Source organism: Panthera uncia (assembly GCF_023721935.1).
Source record: "Panthera uncia isolate 11264 chromosome B3 unlocalized genomic scaffold, Puncia_PCG_1.0 HiC_scaffold_1, whole genome shotgun sequence".
Classification (NCBI taxonomy): domain Eukaryota; kingdom Metazoa; phylum Chordata; class Mammalia; order Carnivora; family Felidae; genus Panthera; species Panthera uncia.
Window position 1 is genome coordinate 9,643,800 of NW_026057582.1, and position 27,781 is coordinate 9,671,580.

A 27,781-nucleotide genomic window follows, 5' to 3' on the forward strand; every position below is an offset into this window, starting at 1 on the left:
TTGTTTCGTCCCAAAATGGCCTCTCCCTTTTATCGACTTTTCCTGGTAGTCAGCGTCTGTGCTCCGGTCTACTGTGTGCCCCCATCCAGTGGCCCCTGCCCTTCCCCCACAAGGAACAGCGCTACCGCCTGGGTATCTTCCAGCAACACCAACTTTGCCTTCCGCCTCTACCGGAAGCTGGTTTTGAAGACCCCGGATCAGAACGTCTTCTTCTCCCCGCTGAGTATCTCCGCTTCCCTGGCCACGCTCTCCCTCGGGGCCCGCTCAGCCACCAAGACCCAGATCCTCCAAGGCCTGGGGTTCAACCTCACGCACGAGCCGGAATCCGCCATCCACCGGGCCTTCCGGCTCCTGCTCCACTCGCTCAGTGTCCCCGGCAAAGGCCTAGACTTGAGGATGGGGAGCGTCCTCTTCATCCAAAAGGAGCTGCGCCTACAGACAAATTTCTTGGACGACGCCAAGAGGCTGTATGATTCGAAGGTCTTTTCTACAGATTTCTCCAGCACCTCCACCGCCCGGAAGAGAATCAACAGCTATGTGGAGAAGGAGACCAAAGGGAAGGTTGTAGACTTAATCCAAGACCTTGACCCTCTGACGGCCATGGTCCTGGTGAACCCCGTTTTCTTTAAAGGTAAGGCTCTGGAGAGGCTGATTTTGATTTTAATGTTGTTTCTTTTTACCCCCAGTTGAATAAGCAAACTAGACAAGCCCTAGACAGCACGGTGAAGTAAGGGGAAGCCTGAGTTTGAATCAGCTGTGTCACAAGCTGGCTGCATGAGACCTCCTGTTCCCTCTGCTAGCTTTAGTTTATCAATTACGGTGGCAGGGGGTCATTCAGCTCTGTGTCTGGATAGCCTGATTATGCGTCCTGAGAGGCTGACCCTGGCCTCCGTGGGCAGCCCAGCAAATCCAAAGGTGAGAGCACTTTTATAGGTGGATGTGTAGACAGACCAGCTTAACTGCCATTCACACCCCCTGGGCAAATGTCTCGAGCTTTACAGTTTGCAAAGACACTGTGCTGCCACAGAACGGACAACGGCTTTGAAGTCGGACAGCCCTGGGTTTGGATTCCACCTCTACCCCTTACTTGTTCCATGGTCCCGGGCATGTGCCTAATGTGTGAGTCTGTCTACTAACCGGATGGGTGATGATACAGCCAGCACCATGGGCTTTTGCTTCTGCTGGTGTGCTGGACACTCAGGGCTGAGTTATCATGGATGCCATTGTATCATCCCTCCCTGCTTCTCCTCTCTCTCCTTCCCTTCCTTTCTCCCTCCTGCCGTCCCCCCACCCCCCATTTATCTTTCCCTCTATCTACCCGCTCACCTTTCCACCCATTTCTCCATCCATTCTGCAAGGAGGGAGGGGAAGGAAAAAGAATCAATATGCCGTGAGCCCCTATTATGTCCTCTGTGCTTTATCTACCTTGTTCATTTAACTTAATCTTATTTTCTTCTTGAAATATAAGTCACACAGCACGAAATTCGCTATGTTAAATTGTACAGTTCAGTGGGTCTTGTTTTTAGTATACCCACAAGGTTATGCAAATACATCTATACATGACTCCAGAACATTCCCATCACCTCTCCGTGAGCACTCACTCTTCATTTATGTTCTTCCCCAGAAACAAGAATGCACTTTCCGTTTCTATAGTTTGCCTCTTCTGGACATTTCATATAAATAGAATCCTATAATATGTGCTGGGTTTTGTGGGGACACAGTTTTCAATTCCTTATACCAAGGAGCATGCTTGCAGGATTGTTTGGCAAAAACATGCTTGGTTTGGAAAGAGACCGCCAAACTGTCTTCCAAAGTGGCTGTACCATTTTCGCGTTCATGCCAGCGATGTGTGAGAGTTCCTGTTGCTCCACAGCCTTGCCAGCACTTGGTGTTGTCAGTGTTCCAGATCCGGGCCACGTGAATGGGTGTTTTGTTGATATCTCGTTGCTGTTTCAATTGCATTTCCCCGGTGACATATGACATGGAGCATCTTTTCATCTTTATCTGTCACCTGCCTCTCTTCCTTGACAAGGTATCCGTCGAGGTGGTTAGCCCACTTTTTTAATCCAGTCATCTGTTTTTCTCATCGCTAAGCTTTAAGAGTTCTTAGTATATTTGGGATAACAGTCTCGTATCAGGTGCATCTGTTATAAATATTTTCTCTTAGTCTGTCGCTTGGCTTTTCATTCTCTTAACATTGTCTTTCACGGAGCAGAAGTTTTAAATTTTAATGAAGTTTGGCTTACCAGGGATTTCTTTCACGGATTGTGCCTCTAGTGTTGTATCTAAACATTTTTTGCCGTACCCAGGGACATCTAGTTTTTTTCCTATATTATCTTCTACATGTTTTATGTTTAGGTCTGTGGTCCGTTTTGAGTTAATTTTTTTTTAATGTTTATTTTTGACTGAGAGAGAGGGGCAGAGCGTGAGTGGGGGAAGGGCAGAGAGAGAGGGAGACACAGAATCCGAAACAGGCTCCAGGCTCTGAGCTATCAGCGCAGAGCCTGATGCGGGGCTCGAACTCACGAGTTGTGAGATCATGACCTGAACTGAAGTTGGTCGCCCAACCAACTGAGCCACCCAGGTGGCCCATTTTGAGTTAATTTTTTATGAACGATGTAAAGTACGTGTCCAGATTCTTCTTTTTCTCTTTGCATACAAATGCTAGTGGTCCCAACACCATTTATTGAAAAGACTATTTTTGCTCTATTATGTTGCTTTTGCTCCTTTGTCAAAGATCAGTTGGCTATATTTACATGGGTCTGTTTGTAAGCTCTCTCTTTGTTCCATTGATCTAGTTGTGTATTCTTTACCAATACCACACTGTCTTGCGTACTACAGCCTTATAGTAAGTCTTGAAGTTGGTTAGTGCGAGTGCTGCAACCTTGTTCTTCTTCAATAATGGATTGCCTATTCTGGGTCTTTTGCTTTTGATATAAACTTTAGTATTAGTTTGTTAATATCTGTAATATAACTTGCTAGTATTTTGATTGAGATTGCATTGAATCTATAGATCATGTTGGGAAGAATTGACATCTTAACAATATTGAGACTTTGTATTCATGAACATAGAATATCCTTCTATTCATTTAGTTCTTTGATTTCATTATCTGAGTTTTGTAATTTTCTTCATATAGATCTTGCATGTATTTTGTTAGATTTATACCTAAGTATTTTTTTGGATGCAAATGTAAAACATATTATGTTTTTAATTTCAAACTCCACTTATTCATTGCTGGCATATGGAAAAGCAATTGACTTTTGTATATTAACCTTGTATCCTGCAACTTTGCTATACTCCCTCATTAGTTCCACAGATTCTTTTGTTTGTTGACTCTTGGGTTTTCTACATAGATGATCATGTCATCTGCAAACAAAGAAAGTTTTATTTCTTCTTTCCCAACCTGTATACACTCTATTTCTTTTTTCTTATCTTATTGCATTAACTAGAACTTCCAGTAAAATGTTGGACAGGAGTGGCAAGAGGGGACGTCCTTGCATTATACCTGACCTTAGTGGGAAAACTTTGAGTTTCTCACCCTTAAGTATTATATCAGCTGTGGGCTTTTTGTAGCTATTTTTTTTTTTTATCAAATTGAAGAAGTTATTCCTTTATTCCTAGTTTATTGAGAATTTTTATTATGACTGGTGTTGGATTTTGTCGAATGCTTTTGCTTCATCTATTCATATGATTAATTTTTCTTGCTTAGCTTCTTGATATGATGGATTGTATTAATTTATTTTCAAATGTTGAACCAGCCTTACAAACCCGGAAAAAACCCCATTTGGTTGTGGTGTATAATTATTTTTATACATTATCGGATTTGATTTGTTAGTATTTTGTGCAGGATTCTTATATCTGTGTTCATAAAAGATACTGGCCTGTAGTTTTCTTGCAATGTCTTTGTCTGATTTTGGTATTAAAGGAATGCTGGCTTGATAGAACAAATTAGGAAGTATTTTCTCTGCTTCTATCCTCTGAAAGAGATTGTAAAGAATTTGTATAATTTCTTTCTTTTTTTAAATGTTTTTATTTACTTTTGAAGGAGAGAGAGAGACAGACAGAGCATGAGCAGAGGAGGTGCAGAGAGAGAGAGGGAGACACAGAATTCGAAGAAGCCTCCAGGCTCTGAGCTGTCGGCACAGAGCCCGATGTGGGGCTCGAACTCACGAACTGTGAGATCATGACCTGAGCCGAAGTCAGACACCTAACCGATTGAGCCATCCAGATGCCCCTATAATTTCTTTCTTGAGTGTTTGGTAGAATTCACTAGTGAATCCATCTGGACCTGGTATTTCCTATTTTGGAAGGTTTTAATGATTGCCAATTTCTTTGATAGATATAGACCTATTCACATTGTCTATTTATTCTTATTTAAGGTTTGGAAAATTGGAATATTTCATCTCAGTTATCAAATTTGTGGGCATAGAGTTGTTTGTAGTATTCCTTTATTTTCCTTTAATGTCCATAAGATCTTTTTCAGTGTCCCTTCTTTTATTTCTCATATTAGCAGATTGGCTTTTTCTTGTGCATGGCCCATACTTTCTTTTTATGCCTCATATCTTTTTGTAAAAGCTGGATTTTTAAAATAATGCAATGTTGCAGCTCTGAAAATCAGATTTACCTCATCCCAAGGATTTGTTGTTTTTGCTTGTTGCAGTAGTTGTTTCTTGAGTGACTTTTCCGAACTAATTCTTTAAAGTCTATACTTTGTCATGTGTGGCCACCAAAGTGTCTTCTTGGTTAGTCAAGTGGTTAGTTATGACTGGGCAGAGATTTCTTTTTTTATTGTTTTTTTTAATGTTTATTTATTTTTGACAGAGAGAGAGAGACAGAGCATGAGCTGGGGAGGGGCAGAGAGAGAGGGAGACACAGAATCTGAAACAGGCTCCAGGCTCTGAGCTGTCAGCACAGAGCCCGACGCGGGGCTCAAACTCACAGACCGCGAGATCATGACCTGAGCCGAAGTCGGGCGCTCCACCTACGGAGCCACCCAGGCGCCCCCTTGGGCAGAGATTTCTTAAGTGCTTGGACCAAAAAAATCTCCTAGTCTTTGCTGAGGACTCTTGTGTGCATGGTGGGGTTGTCATCAACACCCAGCCAGGCAGTTTATAACTCTGACCCAGTCTTCACTTTCTATTTCTGCAGACCCTCAAGGTCAGCCGTAAGTGAGAACTTACAGCCTTCTCATATTTTTTCTCAAATACGCACACAGCTTTACACATGCATGAAGCCTCTAGATGCCCAGGATATAATGGAGCTTTCCAAAGCTCCAACGGACATCTTATGCCTCAGCTTTTCCTTCTAGAATTTTTTATCACTTTGTTGTTTGCCCCATCTGTTATCCCCACCCAGGCAACCATAAAACTAAAACATTTGTCTGTAATTGTTTCTAGCAAAAAACTTCCAGCCCCCTGGGGAGAAGGCTTTAATCATTGACTGTGCACCAATCAACCTTGGAAGTGAGAGCTTCCAGTTAACTATCTGACAGGTCAAGTGATAATAATTCTTCGAAAATGAGTCTTTGAAAGACCTCCAGGTCAATCCCTCTCCCAATGGTAGTGGGAACACAGGCTGCTATTTGTCAAGGCTACTGCTGAGCTAGAGAGTAGAGGACAGGACTGGCACAAGTTAAAATAACCACAAAATTGACTGTTCTTTCTGAAATTCGGCCATTTGTCTTGAATGAACACTCTCTAGGTTGCTATAAGGCTTTGATTAATTTCCAGAGTTCCAAAGAAGTTGATTCTGAATATTTTTGCCAGTTTTCCTTATTGTCTTTAGGGAAGGGTGACAATGCAGAGGTCCTTACTCTTGTCGTTTTTGCAGACGTCACCCCCCACCCCTACCCCCAGCCTGTTCTGTTAACCTTTTTGACTAGTTTATTGTTTGCCTCAAGTGTTATCTACTGCCCCCGGCAGCTGCAAAATGTATCACTGCCTGTGACTGCTTTTGACTAATTTCCTCTGAGGAATAGAGTTTTTTGCATTGGTCGAGCTCCAAATCAGATCAAGTACAGACAGTTCTGCAAATGATGCCTCCCAGGGAAGCACAGGACAGGTCAAATAACAGTGTTTAGGGATTGAGGCTTTGAAAGGGTTCCAGCCCTATTTTTTCCCTCCTGGGGCTGCCAGGTTTCTGGATTTCACTGGAAATGCACACTCTTGTTTTTCAAGTCTCCTGAAGAGTTAGGACATGGGGAATGGAACGAGGGCAAGTTAAAATACCCCAAAGTTCACCTTCTTCCCAAGATTTAGCTGCTTCACTTGAACAAACCATTCCCTAATTTGCTGAAAGAGTTTGGTTAATTTCTAGAGTTCTAAGAAAGCTCATTCTGATCACTGTTGGCAATTTTCCCATTGCTTTTATGGAGGACAGAGTTTTCAGAGATCCTTACTTCATCATTTTTGCTGACAGCACTTTGACACAAAGACCTCTCTTTTCTCTCTGTGCCAGCCAAGTGGGAGAAGCCCTTTCACCCTGGATATACAAGAAAGAGCTCTCCGTTCCTGGTGGGCCAGGGGGCCACTGTGAAGGTCCCAATGATGCACCAGGTGGAACAATTTGCTTTTGGGGTGGATCCGGAGCTGAGCTGCTCTGTACTACAGATGCACTACAGTGGCAACACCGTGGCCTTCTTTGTCCTCCCTGGCCAGGGCAAGATGAGGCAGCTGGAACAGGCCTTGTCAGCCGGGACACTGAGGCGATGGAGCCTCTTACTCCAGAAGAGGTGGGAATCTGTGTCCATTTCCAGACTCCTGGGGCAGGTGATGGTGTACACCCAAGCATGGGGCAAGGGATGAGGACGTACATCCGAGGGAGGCAGCTGTTGAGTAATCGCTCCTGCCAACTGAGCGGCAGCTGCACGCTGGATGGTGAACTTGGTGCCGTGCGTGTGTGTTCCCACTTGAACTTCACAGTCACCCGACAGGTGAAGAGCACTGGAGCACCGTCACCCCCACCCACACGTAAGGAAGTCGAGGCTCTGAGAAGGGAGGTGAATTGCCCACAGCCACGTAGCTAATATGTCCTTGCAAAGCTGTTCCGTCATGGCTAGCAGAACTCACCCTATCAGCCAATCCAATATTAAACTCCATGGACTGATTCCATAAAAATAAACAAGCAAAGAAAGCATTGATGCTCACCTATAAAATGAGAATCATGATATTACTGAGCCCATAAGTTGTTGAAAAGATAAAACGAGTTACTATGCATAAAGTACATAGCTGATTAGTTTCTTTCTTTTCCTTTTCCCTTTTAAGTTTTGTATTTTATTTTTTATTTTAAGTTTATTTTTTTAGTTTGAGAGAGAGAGAGAGAATGAGCTGGGTAGGGGCAGTGAGAGAGGGAGAGAGAGAAAGCATCGGGCTCCACACTGCCAGGACAGAGCCCAACGCGGCGCTTGAACCCACGGACTGTGGGATCATGACCTGAGCCGAAATCAAGAGTCATTTGCTTAGCTGGCTGAGACACCCAGGCATCCCAGATTATTATTAGTTCTGTAACCATTATGGAGAGTATCAAGAGGATGTTAACCATAAGATACAAAGGACTATCAAAGCCTTACATACAATCTCTTAGCAATATTTTCTTGGCATTCTTGGCATCATTCCCAGGTGCCCACAGTCCAAGAGGAGAGAAGACAGGGTCAAGATAACTGTAATTTAAGAAAGACAAAGATCAATGCCCAGGGGGAGGCAGGCAAAGTGCTAAGGAGCTTCAGAGCAAAGAGAGATCACTTTTAGCTGAGACAGAAGAAGGCTTCAAAGAGATGGTACATTGGAGTCAGGAGCATAGATAGGACGTGAAGGGATGGACAGGACATAGAGGTTGAGGCAGGGCACTTTTGGCAAAGGAAACAGCCCTGGCAAAGAGGTGAAGTTGGGAATTAAGGAACACTGTAGGATCCTTCAGAGGTTTCTTCTCTTTTCTGACTGCAACCAGGGCTGGACAGAGGAGGCAGCACGGAGGCTGGGGCAGGGGGCGGTTCATAAAGAGCGGCAGACAGAGCAGGGAGGAGATGGCCAGGCGGGTGCTGGAGAAGCAAGAGGGAAGAGAGAGCTGTCCGTTGTGATGATGCCCATCAGTGAGGACTTGAGTGTCCATCCAACACTTTTGTGCTTTCATTTTTGTGACTCACCGAGTACATGACCTTGCGCAAAGCACTACAAGTAAGTTTTGACATCTTTAAAATGGAAATGACTAAAATTATCTGGGACGATGCCTGGCGCATAGTAAATGCTCAGTAAATTCAGGCTGTTCATTCTTGGTTCAGGGAAATTATTGCTGAGGAAGAAAAACTTATGTTGACCTGGAGGGATGTGTTATCCCACGTAGTAACCACTAGCCCCCTGTAGTTATATAAATTTAAGTTAACTAAAATAAGTAAAACAAAAAAAATGTTTTCCTCCCTGGCTCTAGCCACATTTAAGCCGTTCGATATAACCACGCGTGGCTAATGGCTAAAATGTGGAACAGCACAAATAGAGACTGTGTCCACCCTTGCAGAAAGTTCTGTTGGACTCTGCTGCTCTCAGGGGTTAGCAGAGTTTGTCTCAGGAGGGGCTGGGGGTGGGGGATGTGCTGGGCCAGGGGCGGCAGACACACTTCCATCACTGCCTGGTATCCCCCATTGGTCTCTGCCATAGGCTCCCTCTCTGGATCCCCGTGTAGTCTCTGTACCTTCCTTCATTAGGGCCCTCCCTTTCATCTCATTTATCTTCAGGGCCAGACTTGCCCCTAGGTAGGGGGCTTTACCCCCAGAGCAACCTGGGTTGGTTGTCTGCTTCGGCATCAGCCTAGAGGAAGAACAGAGTCTCCCGAAATGCCACCTAGAAGCAGAGATAGAGACCAAGGGGCTCGTGACCTCACTTTTTCCTTTTCTCCATCTCTGCAGGTGGATAGAGGTGTTCATTCCGAAATTTTCCATTTCTGCCTCCTATGACCTGGAAACCATCCTCCCGAAGATGGGCATCTGGGATGCCTTTAATAATAATGCTGATTTTTCTGGAATCACAAAGACAGACTTCCTGCAGCTTTCCAAAGTGAGTTGGTCCACGAGAACATTTGCCTGGGCAGGGAGAGCGGGAAGAGTTTCCAGTACCTGGCTAATCGAGCTCTCACATCTCACTGATAAGGAAACGCAGACCCTGAGAGGCACAGTGACTTCTCTGGGGCAGAAGTTGGGCTGAATTTCATGGCCCCCAGGCCTGTCTGTGGCTTTATGGCCATCATACCTCTGATACACAGGCAACTTTTATCCCTTTTCAAACAAGTGTCCCTAAGGTCCAACCACACAGTTCTGTGAAAATCAGTCCTGTCTTGGGAAAGTAACTCTGCTCCCTCGATACCCATGCAGATAAGCAGATGCCCCCTGGCATTTGACCTCGCCCCTGAAGCTCGCCGACTTCACACTGCAGTCAAATTGGCTGCCCATGGGCCATTACTACCCTGCAGATGGGTTGTGTGTGACCTCTAGTATTAAAAAGAAAGAGAGCCAACTTCTATCATGTAGGATATTGTACCTGAAATTATAGATTTCTGACCGTCTTGAAACAAATCTCTGAGTCCAATTCCCGCACGGCAACAGTGAGCCCAATGCCCTACATAGCACCCATCAGCTGGAGCTGAGCTGTGAGTGTCCCTTTCAGTGAGGGTGCGCCCTCCAGGTCCCCTGTGGGCTCCCTGCTCTGACAAGAGGCCTCCCTGTCTAGTCCTTGTCTGCTCATGGGTGTCTGATCCCCAACTTAAAAGTGTATTTTGATAATACATCATAATGGTCAGAAGCGTCCCCGGGCCATGGAAGGGGAGCTTTGTCATTGGCGTCCAGGGAAAGAATACGGAGGTCCCAATGGAATACGCTGGGCGTGATGGTCCTTTTCCCATTACGTGTTTATGGGCACATCTGAACAATAATGACTGTCATTGCTGGGAGTCCTCCGGCCCCCCTGAAGCTTGGGAGAACATGAGCCCCAGGGTAAGTCTCTTTCCTAGGAGACCCAGAAGGGATCCAGCACTTAAAAACACCTCCTTATGTCTCCAGGGCACGCATGCAGCAACACTCCCACACACATACTTTGTGTGATCTCCTTTAATTCACCCAATGACCTTGTGGGATATACACCATTATGATGACCCTCCCAGAGATTTGGAGAGTGAAGCCTGCAGCATCTAAATATCTTTTGCAACAATAAGTGGCAGAACTGGGAGTCAAACCTGGGTCATTTCTGGTGTGAATTTGTAACCACTCAACTCCACGCTTAAAGACCAGTGGACTGGTACCAATGACAGCCGCGAACCTAACGCCAGGCACCTGGCGTATATAAGCTTGAAGCCCCTCGAGGGGGGGCATCGCCATTCCCAGGCAGAACCCCAAAGCTCAGTTAAGTAAAGGTGCCCCTCCCCCGGGGACCACTGACGTTTGTTTTTCCCCTGGCAGGTTGCCCACAAGGCTGTGCTGGATGTCAGCGAGGAGGGGACCGAGGCCGCAGCAGCCACCGCCACCAAGCTCATAGTCCGGTCAAAGGACAGCCCCTCTTACACCGTCATCCGCTTCAATAGGTCCTTCCTGCTGCTGTTGATAAACAAAGCCACAGAGGCCATTCTCTTCCTAGGGAAAGTTGAAAATCCAACTAAATCCTAGGTGGAACTATCCTGCTGGCTGAGTACAGGTTGAAAATGTCCAGGAAATAAACCACGTTGTATGATGCTCCCGGTGTGACTTTAGGACGTGTCCCCTCCCGCTCTGAGGGTCCATTTGACCCTGGCAGAGCTGCATTTTCTTCTGGGATGCCGCTTTTAAGGCTCAGCCATCAGATCCGCAGAGATCGGGGTCTCAAACCAAAGCTTGAGACCCAATCAGTGCTCTACAAATCCCACCAGGTAACTAGCTTCATGGATGTTTCTGGTTGGCATATTCCCATTCCTCGGAGCCCCTGGGCATGGCAATATGCAGGTCAGTCACCTTTGTTGAAAAATTAAAGTAATAAACTCAACAAACCTAAAGCGTGAATTCAGCCAAGAACACTGCTCCCGCATGCCCTCAGGGCCCTAATCTGATAATGGTTTATCCGCTAACTCCCAGTGGCCAGGGTGCCACGACGTGATAGTTCAGTGGCTGGGTGGATTCATTCATCCATTTCAACAAAAACTCACTGAGGACCTAATACGCGCTAGGAGTGAATCAGACAGACAAGGTCCCTGGACTCCTGGGCCTAGACTGGGGTGACAGTCCACAACCGAAACATATAACCAAACCTATAAACAAACAAACCATGGAGGCTTCTGGGTGGCTCAGTCGGTTAAGCATCCGACTTTACCTCAGGTCATGATCTCGCGGTCCCTGGGTTCGAGCCCCGCGTCGGGCCCTGTGCCGACAGCAGCCTGGAGCCTGCTTCCGATTCTGTGTCTCCCTCTCTGTCTGCCCCTCCTCTGCTCATGCTCTCTCTCTCTCTCTCTCTCTCTCTCAGAAATAAATAAATATTTAAAAAAATTTTTAATAAAAAAAAGAACGATGGAGGCTGTGAAGGCAGAGAATAGGGTGATTGCAAGAGGGGAGCAGAGCAGAGGAAGTGCTTCTGTGAGCACAAAGCCTGAGTCAACAATGCGTAGGCATGCTGGGACAGAAGGAGGTCCTTGTGACTGGCATGGTAGAACCGAGGTCGGAGAGGTATAGAGACGTCAGCGTTGTTGGCCGAGGATAGCGGTCTGGGTTTCGTGGGGGCGGGTTCCACTAAACCAGTTGAGTGTCTCAGACAAGAAGTTGGAAGGCTAGTGTCTGGGCATGATGACCTCTCTTGAGTGGGTGCCATGGTTCTCCAGCCAGGCTTTGTCAGGGCTGGCTGCCTTCTTGGCTCTAACGCTGTCACACACGCGTGCGCACACACACACACACACACACACAGCCCTCGGGGTGTTCAGCCTCCTCCTTGCTGGCTCCTGGAGACAATGACCAGGCTCTCTTACTCTGAGTCCCGAAAGCCTCATGTGGTGCAGTGGGTCACAGCAGCTCCAGGCCGAAACAACCTTTCCATCCTTCCCTGCTTTCCTCCGGACAGGCCGTTCTGGCTCCTTCTACCTCACCTTTCGTCACCAAGGGTCTCTCCTGCAGCCTCTACGGGAACCCCCATGCCCATCAGATCCAGAGACTTCTTTTTTTTTTTGGTGGGGGGGGGGGGGACTGGTGCTTCACACGACCTCAGCATGCCAGGGCCCTCACACTGGCTTTTCTGAGCCCTTTTACACAGGAAGAGACAAGACAGAAGGGGGTTATGCCGGATAGCCGGAGAGAAGCTCCGGGGGAACCCCCTACCTCCACTCTCCCACAGGAGAACAAACAGGAGAACAGAGAGCGGAATTAACCACAGGGCCTCCCTGGGCTGCACGAGAACCGGGACCAAAGCCCAGTTCTCGTGGTGGAGAATATTCTAAATATCTTCCTACCGGGGACTCCTGCACTGGCTTCCACCATGCTGCCTGTCCCGAACCCTGCCACACGCACAGGGCTCTGCCCACGAAACCACGGTGCTGAGCCACTGATGCTGTCCTCTGAGGAGCACCTGGGGAGGAACCGACTCCGCGCACATGCACGCAGGAAGTGGCAGGCGTGAGGAACCGGGGAAAGACGCATCTGCCCTGCCCAGCTTCTAGCTCTGTGACCGTTCGGAGCCCCCAGTAGTCAGGGCGGCGGAGGGCGGCCGGCCTCCTTCCCCGCAGCCTCGCCCCCAGGTGGCCCACGACAGTGAAAGCCGGCCTTGGCAGCCTTCCTGTGCCCGTTCACACTTGTATTAGCCAGCAGGGGCAAGAACGGTCATAAAACCGATTTTGCCAGCTCTCGGCTCTCTCTGTAGTTTTTGTTTTTTCAGACGCCCACCCCTTGCATTTGTTCTGAAACATGTGCAAGACTCGCCCTCATCAAATATGGCAAAATGGCAGCGGCCCCCGGGTGGCCCAGCCGCTTGAGCGTCCCACTTGGGCTCAGGACATGATCTCACGGTTCGTGAGTTCGAGCCCTGCGTCGGGCTCTGTGCGCGGTGCTCGGAGCCTGGAGCCTGCTTGGGATCCTGTCTCCTTCTCTCTCTGCCCCTCCCCACTTATGCTCTGTCTCTCCGCCTCTCGAAAACAAATAAATGTAAAAAAAAAAAATTTCTTTTTTAAAGGTATGGTAACATGGCAGGCGCAGACACGGCCGCCTTTAAGAGAAACTGGATTACCTGCAATTCCCAAGAAGAGAAGGCACGTCCACCACGCAGGGCCACATGCTGGAGCCCCAGGGATGGTCGGGAGGCAGAAGGAGCAAGGGGAAAGACGGACACGAGCCTTTATCGCTATAGTGCGGAGAAGCGGTTAGGAACAACACCCCATTGGGCAGGAGGCGAGGCACAGACGTTGAGGACGCGGCTGGCGGGTTCGTCATCAGATTCTCGTGTGTCGGCGAAAACGCAGCCTCCCCGCGGTGGGGAAGAGCTTCAGGTGTTAGTCGAACCCATGATTTAACGATGCCAAATCAACTTCGGAACATCAGGGAATGATTTTTACAGAATTGCGTGAAGGCTTCCCTCAGGGCAGAAGTAACAATATTCCGAGGGCAGATTCAGAGAACGTGCTCGTCAGAGCCAGGTGACAAAACCCCACGAAAGCATCTAAAGGGGCAAACAAAAAACAAGCTCAGAATCCTGAGGCCAGGGACAGAGGTACCCATGCAATATTTCTAGCCAACCCACACCTCTGACGGTCCGGCCAGTTCATGATTGGAAAATCACTTTGTAAAAAGTCATCCGTGGGCTTTTATCAGTGTTGATTTTGTTTCCAGGGAGCAAGAGCGCGAGTGTGGGTGGGACAGAGAGAGAGAGAAAGAGGCAGTCACTCCATGCCCCGTGCAGAGCCAGACTCAGGGCTCGATCTCACCACCCTGGGATCATGACCTGAGCCAAAATCAAGAGTTGATCGCTTCGTTGCTCAACCACTGAGCCACCCAGGGGCCCCTCACTAGTGTTGATTCTTAATCTAGTGTTCTAGATCAAACTAGTTGATTCTAGCTAGCCAAATCTTGAAGTATGGAGTATGGGTTTCTGATAAGAATCTTTCAAACGCTAAGTATCTGTACCTTCCTGTATCCTGTATCCTTCCTGCCCTGTATCTTCCTGATCTGCCAGGAGGTTGACTAACTGCCCCCAGAATGTAAGTAAAAATAATTACCAGTTCCTTCCTGTCTGTGCTGGAGTGTCTTAAAGGGCTGCATAGCTAGTAGGTCGGCAGAGCTCCCAGCAGCCCCCGGGCCATCTCAGTTTTCCAAGTGGGTATTGCCTCCCCACCTGTGCTGCCATCCGGGTGAATGAGCGGAGGCTTCGGGTCCCACGAAGAGCTGCCTGCACCGTGGAGGGCGTTTCTCTAAATTTCAGGACTAGGAAGTGAAGCTACTGATGTGGCCAAAAGGACCGGCTTGGTCTCCAGCACTGAGAAGTACGGTGTAGCCATCCCAACTGGTGCCGCCGCCCCTGGGGCGACTGGTGGCCACCCCTGTGCCAAGGCAGACGGAAGCTGTTCCTGGGGCTGTAGCATCGGTGACCTCACAGGCAGGATGGACGCAGCTCAGAGACGGGGTGGGGGGGGGGGGCAGGGGCGGAGGAAGACAGAACTCAAGAAAAGAGGATTTCATGAGGTTCCAGAATCCCAGCCCCACCATCGTGGAACCACGGGAGCTTCAGTGCCTTAGGGAATCTCTTTGGGCTTCACCCTCCTTGAAAACACTCATGGTGCCTGCGTCATTGGGTTGTCATGGCAGTAAACACACAGAAAGTGCTTAGGACAATACCTTGCAAATTGTTGGTGCCCAGGAAGGGTGACCTGTAAATGCCGTTGTGCTCATTTGTTACCCATATTGGAAACCTTTCAAAAAAGGGTGTCCTTTTCCAGCTCAATTCCCAGCTGAGAGCCCAGAAGAAAATTCAGGCGTTCCCACAGAATGTTGCCCACCACCCCCCCGCCTCCGTCCCCTGAAGCATCGCTCACACTGTGCGGCCAACATCCTCTGTCCCACTCAGGTCTCAGAACCATCTACAACTTTGGCTCAGGTCATGATCTCACCCTTGTGGGTTCAAGCCCCACGCCCGTACCCGTAAAAGTTTGCCTACTGCCCATTGAGTCCAGGGCCCGCTTACCGCAGAGAGGAGATCTCTGGTCAGGGGGTTCTGGGTTGGGAGCACGGCTGTGGTGTCAGGCAGATGTGGGTGTGAGTCCCCAGCTCCGCTGGGGGACTGTGAAGTCACTGAGCGTCAGAGAGGTGGGTGCCCCCCTCTAAAATGGGGGCAGTAATAACAGGAGCGGCCTCGCACGTTTGTTTTGGGCGTTAGGTGAGATACTGCAGATCAGGGGTGCGACGCCTGATTGCAGATCAGGGAGCCCCGCACGCGGTGCCATTCGGCGCGGGGATAACCACTGTGCCTGTACACCACCACAAGGGGACTTAGGGAGGGCTCGCTCCCCAAGCAACGGAGCAGCTCCCCAAATGGCCCACCTCCTACTGGCAGAGGAATGGCCCTGGAAGGGAACGAGGGCTTCTCTATGGAGAAGACGGAGTCCCCCGGGGGAATATAATACACTCGTGTGTTCATTTACGGAACAGTTGTACACCCATTTGTGCATCCTGTGGGCCAGGATGACGGAGGCAATCATATTATGTACAGATTTCTCCAACAAAGTTTTCACAGACCACCAGGAAATGAACCAATGTATTTTGCAAGCCAGCATGATATGCGAGAGGCGAGAACGTGGTATTATGGGAGCCCACGGAACCTAACTCTGCCTGGGTGGAAGGACAGAGAGGTGGCTGTCAGGAAAGGCTTTCTCAGGGAGAGATCAGAAGTGAATCCTGACGAGTAGGTAGGAGCTGTGTTAGCCTGAGAAGGCGGAGAAGTGGGTTCCGGGCAGGCAGAACGGCACGCGCTAAGAAAAAACCTGGTTTCTCTGCTTCTCGGCAAGGATTTGGCCCGGCTGGAGAGCAGAGGCCCGAGGAGTGAGCGGTGAGATAGGAAGTTGGCCGTCAGCAGAGGCACATCATGAGGGTCCTGGGAGAAAGGGACCACTGAAGGCTTTGGAGTTGGGTAAGTGGCCGGTTCCATACCAGACTGGAGAATGCATGGAGGTGGCTCTCCTGCAAACAGGGGGCCAGCGACGAGGCAGAAGACATGAGCCATGAGGCAGGTAGTAGAGAGACAAGGGCCAGTGGGAAGCCAGGACCAGCGAGGAGGCACTGTAGAAAAGGAGAAACACAGTGATGCCCGACAGGAGGCCAGCCAACAGGCAGCCACACAAACAAACGGGACTCAGAGCAGAGACCCAGTTCTGGAAATCGGGGCATGGGGAACGGGGAGATTCTAGCGCGCACAAGGGCAAGAGATACCTGGGGACCAGGCATCAGAGATTCCCCAATCAGGTTGGCCACCAGGGGACTCCGAACCCCACAGAACATCATCACGCGTCAGCCAGGAGGGTGTCACGGATGAGGTGCCCGCTGTGTACGTGCATCATCTCCTTGAGCATGGGCACTATTTCCTCACGACGGATGAGGAAGCCAACGCTCCGAGAAACGACTTGCTCGAGGTGGCCCCGTAGATGCCAGCTGGGGCACTGGCGCTCACCTCCAGCTCCATGTGACCCCCAGGCCCACCATCTTTCCAACAAAGCCTGTTGCCACTGCTCATCTTTTTTCTTTTCTAACAGCTTTATCGAGCTACTAATGTGCATACCATAAAATCCACCCATTGGCCGTGTATAAGTCCATGATTTTTAGTCAATTCAGCCTCACTTCAACCCAGCTTTAGAACATTTGCAACAACACTAAAGCCTGTCCTCAAGCCCGTTTTCGGTCTGTCCTGGCACCTTCTTTCAGCCCCAGGCAACCACTGATGAGCCTTCTCTCTCTAAAAATGTGCCTTTTGTGGATCTCTCGTATAAATCGAATCCGACAGTGTGCAGGGCTCCGAGCGACTGCTCTCACCCACTATAACGCTCTAAGAGTCCGTCCATGCTGTGGCTGGCGTCGTGTTTTGCAGTCCAACCAGCAATGAGCGTGAGTCCCGGTTTCTCCACATCCTTGTCAACCCTTGGTATTTCCTGTCTCGTTTATTACAGCCCTTCTGACACGTACGTAATACCATCTCACTGTGGGTTTAATTTGTATTTCCCCAATGACTGGTGATGCTGAGGACAGTTTCGTGTGTTTATTGGCCATCCTCTTTGGTGAAATGTCGATTAGAGTCTTTTGCCCATTTTTAAGTTGGGTTATTTCTCTTTTTATTATTATTTATCTGCTCTGAAGTCTCTGGCTGCAAAGTCCGGTGTCTGGAGACCCTCACCAGCAGTGTCCTATTGACTCCTTTTTTTCCTGAGTATGGGCCACCCTTTCTTGTTTCTTTGCATGTGTTGTGATTTTTCTTTTCTTGAATACTGGACATTTTAGATAATATAGTAACTCTGGATTCTGAATCTTCCCACCTGGGGAGATTTAGTCATTTACCTGGATGATTTGGTTTGTTTGTCGACTTAGTAATTTGCCTGGATGGACTCTGTGATCTGGCCACTGATGTTTTTTCTGTTTTTCTTGTCTTTATTTTATATATAAGCCTGACTCCTAGAGGTCACCCCTGTAATTGTGTTGCTTATCGTTCAGCCACATATTGGTTAGAAACTGTGTTCAAACACCTTGAGCCAATAAAGCTTCCACTTCCTGCTGATGGATCTGTACGGAGGCTGGTGAGCCCATTTAAACCTTAGGCAGCCCTCAAGTAGCCCCCAGATTGTACATTCTACTCTTCTCTCTCGCTTCTCCCTGGACCGGGGAGTTATGTGTAGCTATGTGTAGCTTTCATCTTCTCTAGTCTCTGTTGGGCACACGAAGGGCCCCCACCCCACCCCACCGCCTGGGATATGAAGAGGGCTCATCAGGCCCCCAGGAGTGGCCACAGCTCTTGGGACTCCCTGTTGAACCTCCTGCTACTCCGCTGGCCTATTTAGTGCCCCCAACCCAACCACAGACCAGCAGAACTCCCACCCCCCAACAATCCCACCCCCTGCACACACACACACACACACACACACACACACACTGCTCACCACCGAGATCGTTGCTTTAACAGACAACGTACCAAATCAAGTGGTTTGACCACCCACCACCAGATCTGGGTTGGGGGGAAGCAGCCCCAGACAAAAATGTCACAGACTCACTCTGTGCTTCCTCAAAACTCAGTACTCTTCATGAATGAATGCTTCTGTTTGCCACAGGCCTTTGGTAGATCACGAGAGCACAGAAATGGTTGCTTTTGACGATTGTATCCAGCTCTTTAGTTGTTACTGGGAAGAGGATTCGTAAGTGGTTTGTCTCCAACACGCCGGGAGTGAGTTCCTTCTACACTCGGAATGACCCTACACACATAGCCTTGATTCCCCACCCCTACTCCCAGGCGCCCCCACCATACATACCCCACCACCTAGAATTCCCTCTTCAAACTTCCCTGAGGATGTGTAGACTCCTGCGTTAATTCTTAAGACCTAGATGAAAGGTAGCCACCCTCTGCTGATGGCCCCAGGTCATTCACTGGGTCCTTCTCTACCCTAAGTAGATGTTTGCCGAAACTCTGCCTGAGCAAATTCATGGCCAGTAACACAAATGGCCCCGTAACCATTAATTTGCTCATTGGCTCAGGGGGGGACTGATGCGCAAGGAAGAAAATAACGTAAATGATTCAGTTGTGGTTTGCTTTGGACAGTATTTGAACATGATCTGTTGGTCATTAATATTAACTCAGGTTTATCCATTCCACTGCCCCAGCGGCCATATAAATATGGCACGGGCAGATGCAAAGAGCTTGTGGCAACAGCAGGTTCCTCTGGAAGGTAAGCCACCTTTCTCTTGGGGACAGGTTCCACCTGACTGTTTTCTTGCTCTTTTTTGCCATGTTTCAGGTAGTACCTGCCTGAGGGAAGACAATGGAAGATCCAGCGTAATAAGCACGTGTGTGTATTTTTCGAGGGTCTCCTCCATCCACTGTTCCCCATCCCAGAGCCCCCTCCCGTTCCCTGGCCTCCTCAACCACAGTGTCCTCCACCCTTCACCGCCCCATCCCCCCTTCATACGAGGCGGATGAAGAAGGCAGTGAAGGATGGGGGCTGTTGGGGCAATGGGGGTAGGGCGTGGGAGATAGGGGGGCCATTGCTGGGGGTTGGAGGGGACAATGAGGGCGTAGGGCAGGCTGCTCAGGGCCAAGAGTCTGGTTGACTTCACCTCTGCACCACAAGCTAGAAGCTGGCAATAAGGCCTTCACCCACAAATTGTCCAAAACTCCATTAGTGGAGCATCCCAGAAAGAATAGCATCTTCTCCACTCTGAGTATCTCTGCCTCCTTGGCCATGACTTCCCCGGGTACGAGATCCACAACGTGCACTAACCTCCTAGAGGGCCTTGGATTTGACCTCAAAGTCATCAGGGTGTGGGACATCCACCAGGGGTTCCAGAGTGTCGTTCGGATGCTGAGCCGGCTGAAGAGGGAGGGACATCTGAAGCACAGGGACATCCTCTTCATCGATGGTGATAGGAAGTTCACCTCGATGTCCCCGTGGGACACAGAGGGCGTATATGATGTGAAGGCCCAGCTGACTGACTTTCGAGATGCAGAAAAAAAACAAGAAGCAGATCAAGCACTTTGTGGCTGAAAAAAATGCACACAGGACCCAAGGAATTCATCACCTCTCTGAACCCTCACACCTTCCCGTTTCTCGTTAACTACGTTTTCTTCAAAGGTAAGGTTTATCGAGTGCGTGAATTCCTGTTTGGGTGTAACGTCTGCCCTTGCACTTCCTAAAAGATTTCAGTCAGAAACACATGTAGTTTTGGTAATTATATCCCATTTCCCATAGACCAGCAGATCCGAAACGTTTTGATTTGCGTTAATTTCATTGTCTTGTCTGGCCTTTTTGAGTGTTTCTGCTCCCAACCCTCTCAATCATATCGTTTGCCATACTTAAGATATTTTGGGGTAAAATGGAGTAACTCTTGATGGTAGAAACAGATCGCATGCAGGAGTGTGTGGGCAGCCATGTGCACGCAGGTGTATGTTTTTCTGGCAAAACATTTCCCTCCTTGAATAAGTTAAACCATTTCAAACAGATTTCTTTTGTCATAGGACTTCTTAGAACTCTTAACACGCTAAGAGGCATTGGGAGTTTTCAAAGAAGGGATGTTGGGCTCAATGTTTCCCAAATTATTTGACAGGAAAATCCTTTCTGGGTGCTACAGGTCCAGAGGCAGGTAGCGTTTTGGTAAACATCTTCTGAGGAACACAGATTTAAAGAAAGCCTATGGTGAATATTTTCAAAATTCATGTGTTTGCCTTTCTTTCCTTTGCATCAATCCGCAATTTTCAATATTCTGTTCACTGAGGTCAAGGCATCACTGGAAGGAGACTGCTCCCTTCGCTAGATGATCCCCTCTGGGGTCCCCCAAACATGTGGGTGCTGATGCCTTCTCCAAGAGGTCACTCTTTGATTTCTTCCTTCCCGATTCCCCTAGGCATCTGGGAAATGGCTTTCCATCCCGACCTCATGTACAAGGAGGACTTCTTTGTGGATGAGCACACACCACAGTGCGGGTGGACATGATGTGGAAGACAGAACAAGTGATTTATAGCCGATTGGAGGAGCTGTTTGCTACAACGGTCAAAATTCCTTACATTGGAAACGTGTCCCTAGTCCTCATGCTCCCAGATGTGGGAAAGCCCGACTCTGCCCTAAATCACATGATTGTTCAAAACGCCACGCTTCTGAAATCCAGTGGCACGAGGTATGCTACTCTGGAGGGACATTCTAGATTCACGTTGAAATTTTGCTCAGATCTCACTTCCTCTGTGCAAAAGTCTTATTTCCGGGGAACTGAGATTCTGCTTACTTCCAAGCATCTTTGTGAAAAATGAAACAAGCCAAGCAGGGACAATGGTGGCCTGGCTTCTGTTACCAGCCGGACGCCCCTTAAACTGTCTTAATTACGGTTCTTCTGGCTGCATGTATCAGAAACGCACTTCGTACGTGCTCAAGGGGGTAAAGAAAGGAACGTATTGGAAAGATACACGCAAGGGGATCGACACAGCCAGGTGTCATGAGACATGGGACAGCAATGTCATTAGAAATTCCGTCTCCCCGATGTCCCACTCATCCTTGCTCCTAACCTCTCTAGCTCAGCAAACCAGCTCTCGTCCATGCAGCGCGTGGTTTACTCACCCAACACATGTTTTCTGAGCACCTACGCCACACCAGACACCCCCTGGTGCTGGGAACAGAATGGCTAGCCAAACGCGTCTCTGCCATTGTGGGATTTTCCGTCTGGTGGGAGAGGCAGTGAGTCCACTAACAAAGGTGTAAATTCGAATTGCATTGAAAGCTACGGAGAGAATGAGTAGGGAGATAGAAGACAGGATTCAGTATGAATTGGGGATCTTAATTAGGTATGATGATTGGGGAAGGATCCCAAGAGGTAAATTTTCAGCGGAGACCGTTATGGGCAGACACGGCTGCTTTCCAGCCAAGCAAATGCTCCACTCCGGAGTGAGTCTAACCTATTTCGGTTCCGATTACATATTCCTGGAAGGGAGAACCGGGTTGATCCAGCTTAGGTAAGGTGTCCACCATGGCCCAAGCGGATATGGACAGATCACATAATGAAAGCGTGATTCTCAAAGACCCACTGAGCTTGGCGGAGGCAGGGGCAGTCTTCGGGCAGTAAATGCGTAGACTGGGAAGAAATCTCCAGATAGTTTTCGGCCCGTGCCACGTGGAAGCCCAGACCGTTGCCCAGGAAGCACCTGCTGCGGTTGAGGGCCCTGAGAGAGTGTGCGTGCCATCATCTGCCACAGCCGTACTTCATGCCATGTCATGGCTGGAACGGGGTGGGGGCGGGGGGTACACCAACAGAGGAACCCAACTAATAACTGGGTTACTATCCAGCCAGAAGCTTAACATCACATTGGCACAGGCTAAACTATATTGCTCTGTGAGCAACTACGCCCCTGCCTATAGCTGGAGGGTTGCCCAGACACAGGGCTGGGATCCCCTGGCCTGACCCTCGTCTTCTCTGGGATGGGGAGGGCACAGCTTGAATAGTAAGGAATATTTTAAGAAGTGATGTGTTTGGTTGCGGCCCACGCTTCCACACCACTCATCCCTCGGCACACACGCACTCGTGCCCCACCCTTTCTCCCCTTTCTCTTGGAAGAGGTCTTAAAGCCCAAGCAAAATGCTTCCCCTGGACAAGGAGAGAGACGTATTTCAGCTTCCTTGGGGGTTTCGCTCTTAACAGACTGGTGCACTTAATTATGCCCAAGTGCAAGATCTCCTCCAAGATAGACTTAAAAAAACTGCTTCCCAAGGTGGGCATCAGAAATGTGTTTACTCCAGCAGCGGACTTCTCTGGCATCACACAGGAGGATTTCCCAGCTGTTTTTGAGGTGCGCAGAGCAATTTCTAGAGTTTCTGTGTTATTCACAACCGTCCTGATTGACAAACAATTTTTTGCCTGGGTGGCTCAGTCAGTTGAGCTTCTGACGTCAGCTCAGGTCATGATCTCACGGCTTGTGGGTTCGAGCCTCATGTCGGGCTCTCTTGCTGACAGCTTAGAACCTGGACCCCACTTCGGATTCTGTGCCTCTGTCTCTCTCTGTCCTTCTCTCTCTCTCTCTCTCTCAAAAATAAATACACATTAAAAAAAAAGAAAAAAGAAAAACAATTTTCAGAAAATAGCAGTTATAAATCTTATCCGCCTTGGTCCATTGGCTTTTGGGGTTTTTCAGTCATGCAGATATTCACAAATCATTACATCAAGCACATTTGCAGGCTCTGAGGATGTAGTTATGAGCGAGCCAGACAAAGTCTCACCCTCGCAGATGTTCCGTTCTCCCGACGGGGTCAGACAGTGAGCGTGCCAACAGGTAGGTCCGTATCATGTCAACCAGTGACACGTTCTGTGAAGACGGGAAAGCAGAGAAACTGTGAACAATGTGCCGGGTGCGGTGAGCACCTTGGGGAGGGCCAGCCAGGAAAGGCCTGGGGCTGGGAAGGCCTGAGGAAGGGAAGAAGAGGGCCAGGGGACCTGGAGGGGACGTCGAGGGGAGGCATGTTCCAGGCAAAGGGAACAAGTGCGTCCTGAGGGAGACGTGGGCTTGACATCCTCGAGGACCCCCAAGGAGGCCCACGTAGCTAGCATGGCACGTGGGCAGGAGAGGGGCGGAGGGCGAGTGTGGAAAACAGGCAGGGCGGGCCGCATGGGTCCCCACGTCCTGCACAGGCCCGGGGTCTGCTCTGACTCACATGGGGGGCGTCCGAGGCTGCCATGAGCTGACGTGTGTTTTATGCCAGACCACCCGCGGTGGTGAGGAGGAGGGGTGGCTGATGACCCAGGGGAGGGGTGAACCGGGCCTGATGGGGAATCGGCCGGAGCACTAGCCGAGGTGCGGAGCTCTGCGTGCGTTTTGAAGACAGAGCTGGGGTGCAGGGAAGGAAGAGTCAGAGACACCAGCTCCCGCTACCAGGGCCCGAGGTAGGGGGGCGGGGTGCGGATGAGCAAGCAGGGACCGGCTCTCCCGGCCCCAGACACCTGTTAGACGTCCAGACGCCGTGGCGCGTTTGTGGGCACGAGGCGCTGCCCGCCAATTACTCCCCCAAGGTCACCGCTGACCCGCTGCTCTTGGGCCCCCCACCCCGTGACACGCCACCCTGGACGTAAGCGGCGATCGCAAGCCTCACCACCGCGCAGCACTCGATAGATCACAAAGCACTTTTGCAGGTTTCTCTCACCTGACTCTCCCAACGACCCCGGGGGAGGGGACAGGATCTGAGCGAGCTGTCACTCATGGAAGGCACGGCGGCGTGGAGCTCCCAGGGCCGGACCCGGCTGGGATGCTGCTCTCTCGGGTATAAGCTCTCCCTACTGTGTTCCATTCAAACAGACCCGCTGGGCCAGTGCTCCCTGAGTGCGGGGTGTGGGGCCGGGTCTGAAGGATGCCAGGCCCCTCACCGTACAGGAGCCATGTCACCACACATCCCCCACCTGCCAAGGCCTCCTATAGATCAGAGGGGTGGACCTGGGTGTTCTGACCCAAGTGCTCCCACACAGAGGGAAAACTGTGTGTGCTTGCACGGAGACAGGAAAAACTAGCCCCCTCCGGCCCTTTCTCTCCGGGGATCCTTCCCGAAAGCCTTTGAAAGGCCCCTCCCTCAGTGATTCTACAGGGTTTTTTTCCTAAGCCTTGAGACCACCCAGCTTCCCTCTGAACTCTAATCCCCCTTTCCTCTCATGTAAACACCCAAACTCCTCAAGCCCTCTGCCTACACTGGGGGAGACTGAGCTCAGCAGTTAGTGCGAACCCCTCCCTGAGGCATCTGGCCTTCAAGGGCGGGCCAGACAGCGGAGAGCCTCGGGTGGTTCTTCTGGAATGGGCGCCAGCTTTCCCCCACCTGCCTCAGCCATGGAGGGAGCCGGCCTCCCCGCCCTGGGCCGCGCTGGGCCAGCTCGGCACACGGCCCTGACTTGCTCTTGAGCCAGCCAGGCGAGCTCACACCCAGAGTTGAGACGGGACCTGTTTCTCCCCGGGCGACGCATGAGGCCACAATGGAGGTGAGGAAGGAAGGCGAGCTGGCCCCCCGCAAGGTCACGGACGCGGATAAGGCCATCCCCCTTCACTCACATACAGCAGCCCCCTTGGTGGCGAAGTTCAACAGACCCTTCTTCCTATTTGTGTTGGACTGGATGACTCAGAGAGCCCTCCTCATGGGCAACGTCTTCAACCCCGCGGCAGAGTAGAGATGGGGCCGGGCTCCGCGAAGCTGGAATCCAGTTGCTTCTGAATAAAGTGGGTAAAATCCACTGCTATTGAATCCAAAGAAGCTGAGGCTGAGAGCTGTGGTCTGAGAATGGAACTAGGATGGGTCGTCTTTGCTGGCCTTCTGTCCTGGAACAGGGCAGGACAAGGAGAGGTGGGGGGCCTGCTAGGGACATTTGATGGGTGTGTCTTCTGTCCTGAGAAAGGGCAGGGAAGCGACGCTGAGGGGTGTGAGCTGGGTGCGAGAGGGCCTCTTCTGTATGTGGCCATCTCGTTGGTCTTGCTTCCTGCCCAGCTGGCAGTCAGACACTGCCCCCTCATCTACCCTGCCAGACAGCCCCAGGCAGGAAGCTGGGTGTGCAGAGGCAGGGTCCTGCCACAGACAGCACCCACAAACACCTCAGTGGGCCTCTGTGTGTCCATCCAGCTCCACGGGGAAATAAGGCACCTAGGAAGGCAAAGGCCCCCGAGTATGTCGGCAGCAACTTCTCTGTCCAGACCCCTTATGAGAAAGTTATCATTGCCCCCCACCCCCCAGAATAAGAAGTCAAACGGATGAGGTGGAAAGAGCCAGGAAGGCAGTCATGCACAGAATGGGGTGTGTGCGTGTGCGTGTGTGTGTGTAGGGGACCCTGGGACCTGGATACCACCTGGCTGGCCATGACTTGCCCCATGGACGTACGATCATGGGGTCTGATAGCAGCAAGTCATTTGACCACAGAGGTCAGACCATGGGCATGGTCTGGCAAAGACATTGAGCAAAGAAGCTGACCCAAGAGTGACGTCCAGAAGGCTGGACCTCACCTGGGTGGGCTAGTTCGGTTCAGTAACCCAGAGAAGGTTAGGTCAGAGGGTGAAATAGACCTGGGCTGGCAGAGAGCCAGAAGGCCATGCTGGAAAGGCAAGGCCGGGGATGAGATTGGATGCCAAGAACGGGGCACCAGGGGCTGCTAAGCCACGTAAAGACGTGACCAAGTGGGAGTCACCTGGAGGTGGGGCATTAGATCTTGGAGCCAGGACCGGGGGGAGGGAGGCCAGAGTCAAAAGGTCCACTGCAAGCCCAGCGGTGGTGGAGTCGAGGACAGGACACAAGTCTCTTCTTTTCCGGGGACAACGCGACCCTGAGGGAACCCCATCTGTTACCAGAGGAGTCGCTTCAGGGCTTGGACTTTCCTTCATTTAACAAGTATGTCCAAATGGCCCAGGGAAGAGCTGCCATATGCATCCCACTTAGCACACGAGCTCCAAGAGAGGAGAGGCCCGGAGAAGTAGCTCGGGCAAGACGCTCACCTGAGAGAAGAGCAGTAAGATAGGTTGTTCTAGAATATGTGGAGGAAGTGATGTCCGCAGCGTAAGCAGATGGACGGAGGCCTGGAGATCCCCGCTTGTGAATATTTCACGTCCAAGCTGGGAGGGCGATGCTCACAGAGGAGGCCGAGGGCCTCGTGTCCTACAGAGTAGATGGTGTCCACGGAGGACAGTGCGAGCGCCGTGTCCTTCGTGCTGAAGGGCACTCACAGACACCGTTCAGCCCTCGTGCCCCGTAAGCTGAAGGGTGTGCGTGGATGGTGGTAGGGCCCTGGTGTCCCGTGCTAAAGGAGGGTGGGCGGTGATCCAGGAGACAAAATAAATCTACACTGGCACACGTAAGAAAAAGGCTAGGGCAGGACAGAGAAGAAATAGGCACCCAAGTGAGTTCCGTCGGCTCCTCAAAGCCCGGCTGCCCCAGGGTCACAGGAAACCGCGCCTCCTCACAGACCTTGGTGCCACGACACGTGACGCCTTCACGGGAGGCCAGGATAGGCTTTTTCCTGCCCGTGGCAATGAGCTGGTATGATTCCAAGGTGAAGTTGAAGATGAAATGAGTTAACATCCCTGAAAGTGTGTAAAAGCACACTTTCACGTTCTTGGACTCTGAGACGGGATGTACGGATGAGGTGTCTGTGCACCAAGGTCAAAGGTTTTCGCTCCAGGAAGGAAGGCGAGGATCCTCTAAGAGATGCGGCTCAATCCTCTTTCCCACCAGCACGTGCCGTGTGTGATGGTTAATTTTGTGTCAACTCGGCTGGGCCAGGGCGGCCACATATGTAGCCAAACGTTATTCTGGATGTTGCTGCGAAGGTGTTTTTGGAGGAGATCGGTGTTTAAATTGGTGGACTTTGGGTAAAGCAGAATGTTCTCCATGATGTGGGTGGGTCTTATCCAATCAGTTGAAGGTCCACTGACAGACCTCCCCCAAGCAAGAGGGAATCTCACCAGCAGTCGCACTTGAACTACAACGTCTACTCTTCCTGGTTTCCAGCCTCATGGGCCCACTCTGCAGATTTTGAACTTGTCATCGTCCATAATCAGTTCCCTAATATTTCTCTCACTCTCCCACCCTCTTGCTCTCTGCTTGCTGTGGGCCAGGGACAGCGGAGACCCTGCCCGCATAAAATCGCCTTTGCTTCCCACCACAGCTGCAGGAGGGGGGCTCTGCCGTGCCAGTGTCTGGAATGGAATCCAAAATGCAAGGCTCCCAGGATTAGTTCTCCTTCCCCTAGCATGTGATAAGTTACTGCAAAGGGCCGAGTAACTTATGTGCAAGCCAAGCGTGAATTGGATTCCTATTAGGTGAGAAAACAAAACAAAACAAAAAACTCTAGCCATATATATCAATTGTCTTATTTATTTGTACTGCAAATGTATCCTTACAAAACATCTAGTGGGTTCTCAGCACTGTTCTAGACCCAGGGGGAGGGTCTCAAATGTCGGTGGGTGTAGCAAACCCCATCAGTGCTTGGTCCAAATGTCCTTGACCTTCATCTCAACAGCGCGCACTGACCGAGTCCTACCTTGGGCACCTACAGCTTTCCTCCCAGGGCTTTCTTGTGCGACACACACAGGACAGGCCAGAGGTGCCTCCAGTCCCCCTCCCCCC

The 27,781-nt window shown here is 50.3% G+C and overlaps 1 protein-coding gene across 1 annotated transcript; it reads left to right on the forward strand.

Moving 5' to 3' along the window:
• SERPINA9 (serpin family A member 9) lies at positions 1-10,999 on the forward strand. Its single transcript, XM_049612242.1, has 4 exons — positions 1-631; positions 6,458-6,731; positions 8,898-9,045; positions 10,440-10,999. The coding sequence occupies exons 1-4, from the start codon at positions 16-18 to the stop codon at positions 10,641-10,643; spliced, it is 1,242 nt and encodes a 413-aa protein (XP_049468199.1). The 5' UTR covers positions 1-15; the 3' UTR covers positions 10,644-10,999.
• Positions 11,000-27,781: the final 16,782 nt, after the last annotated feature.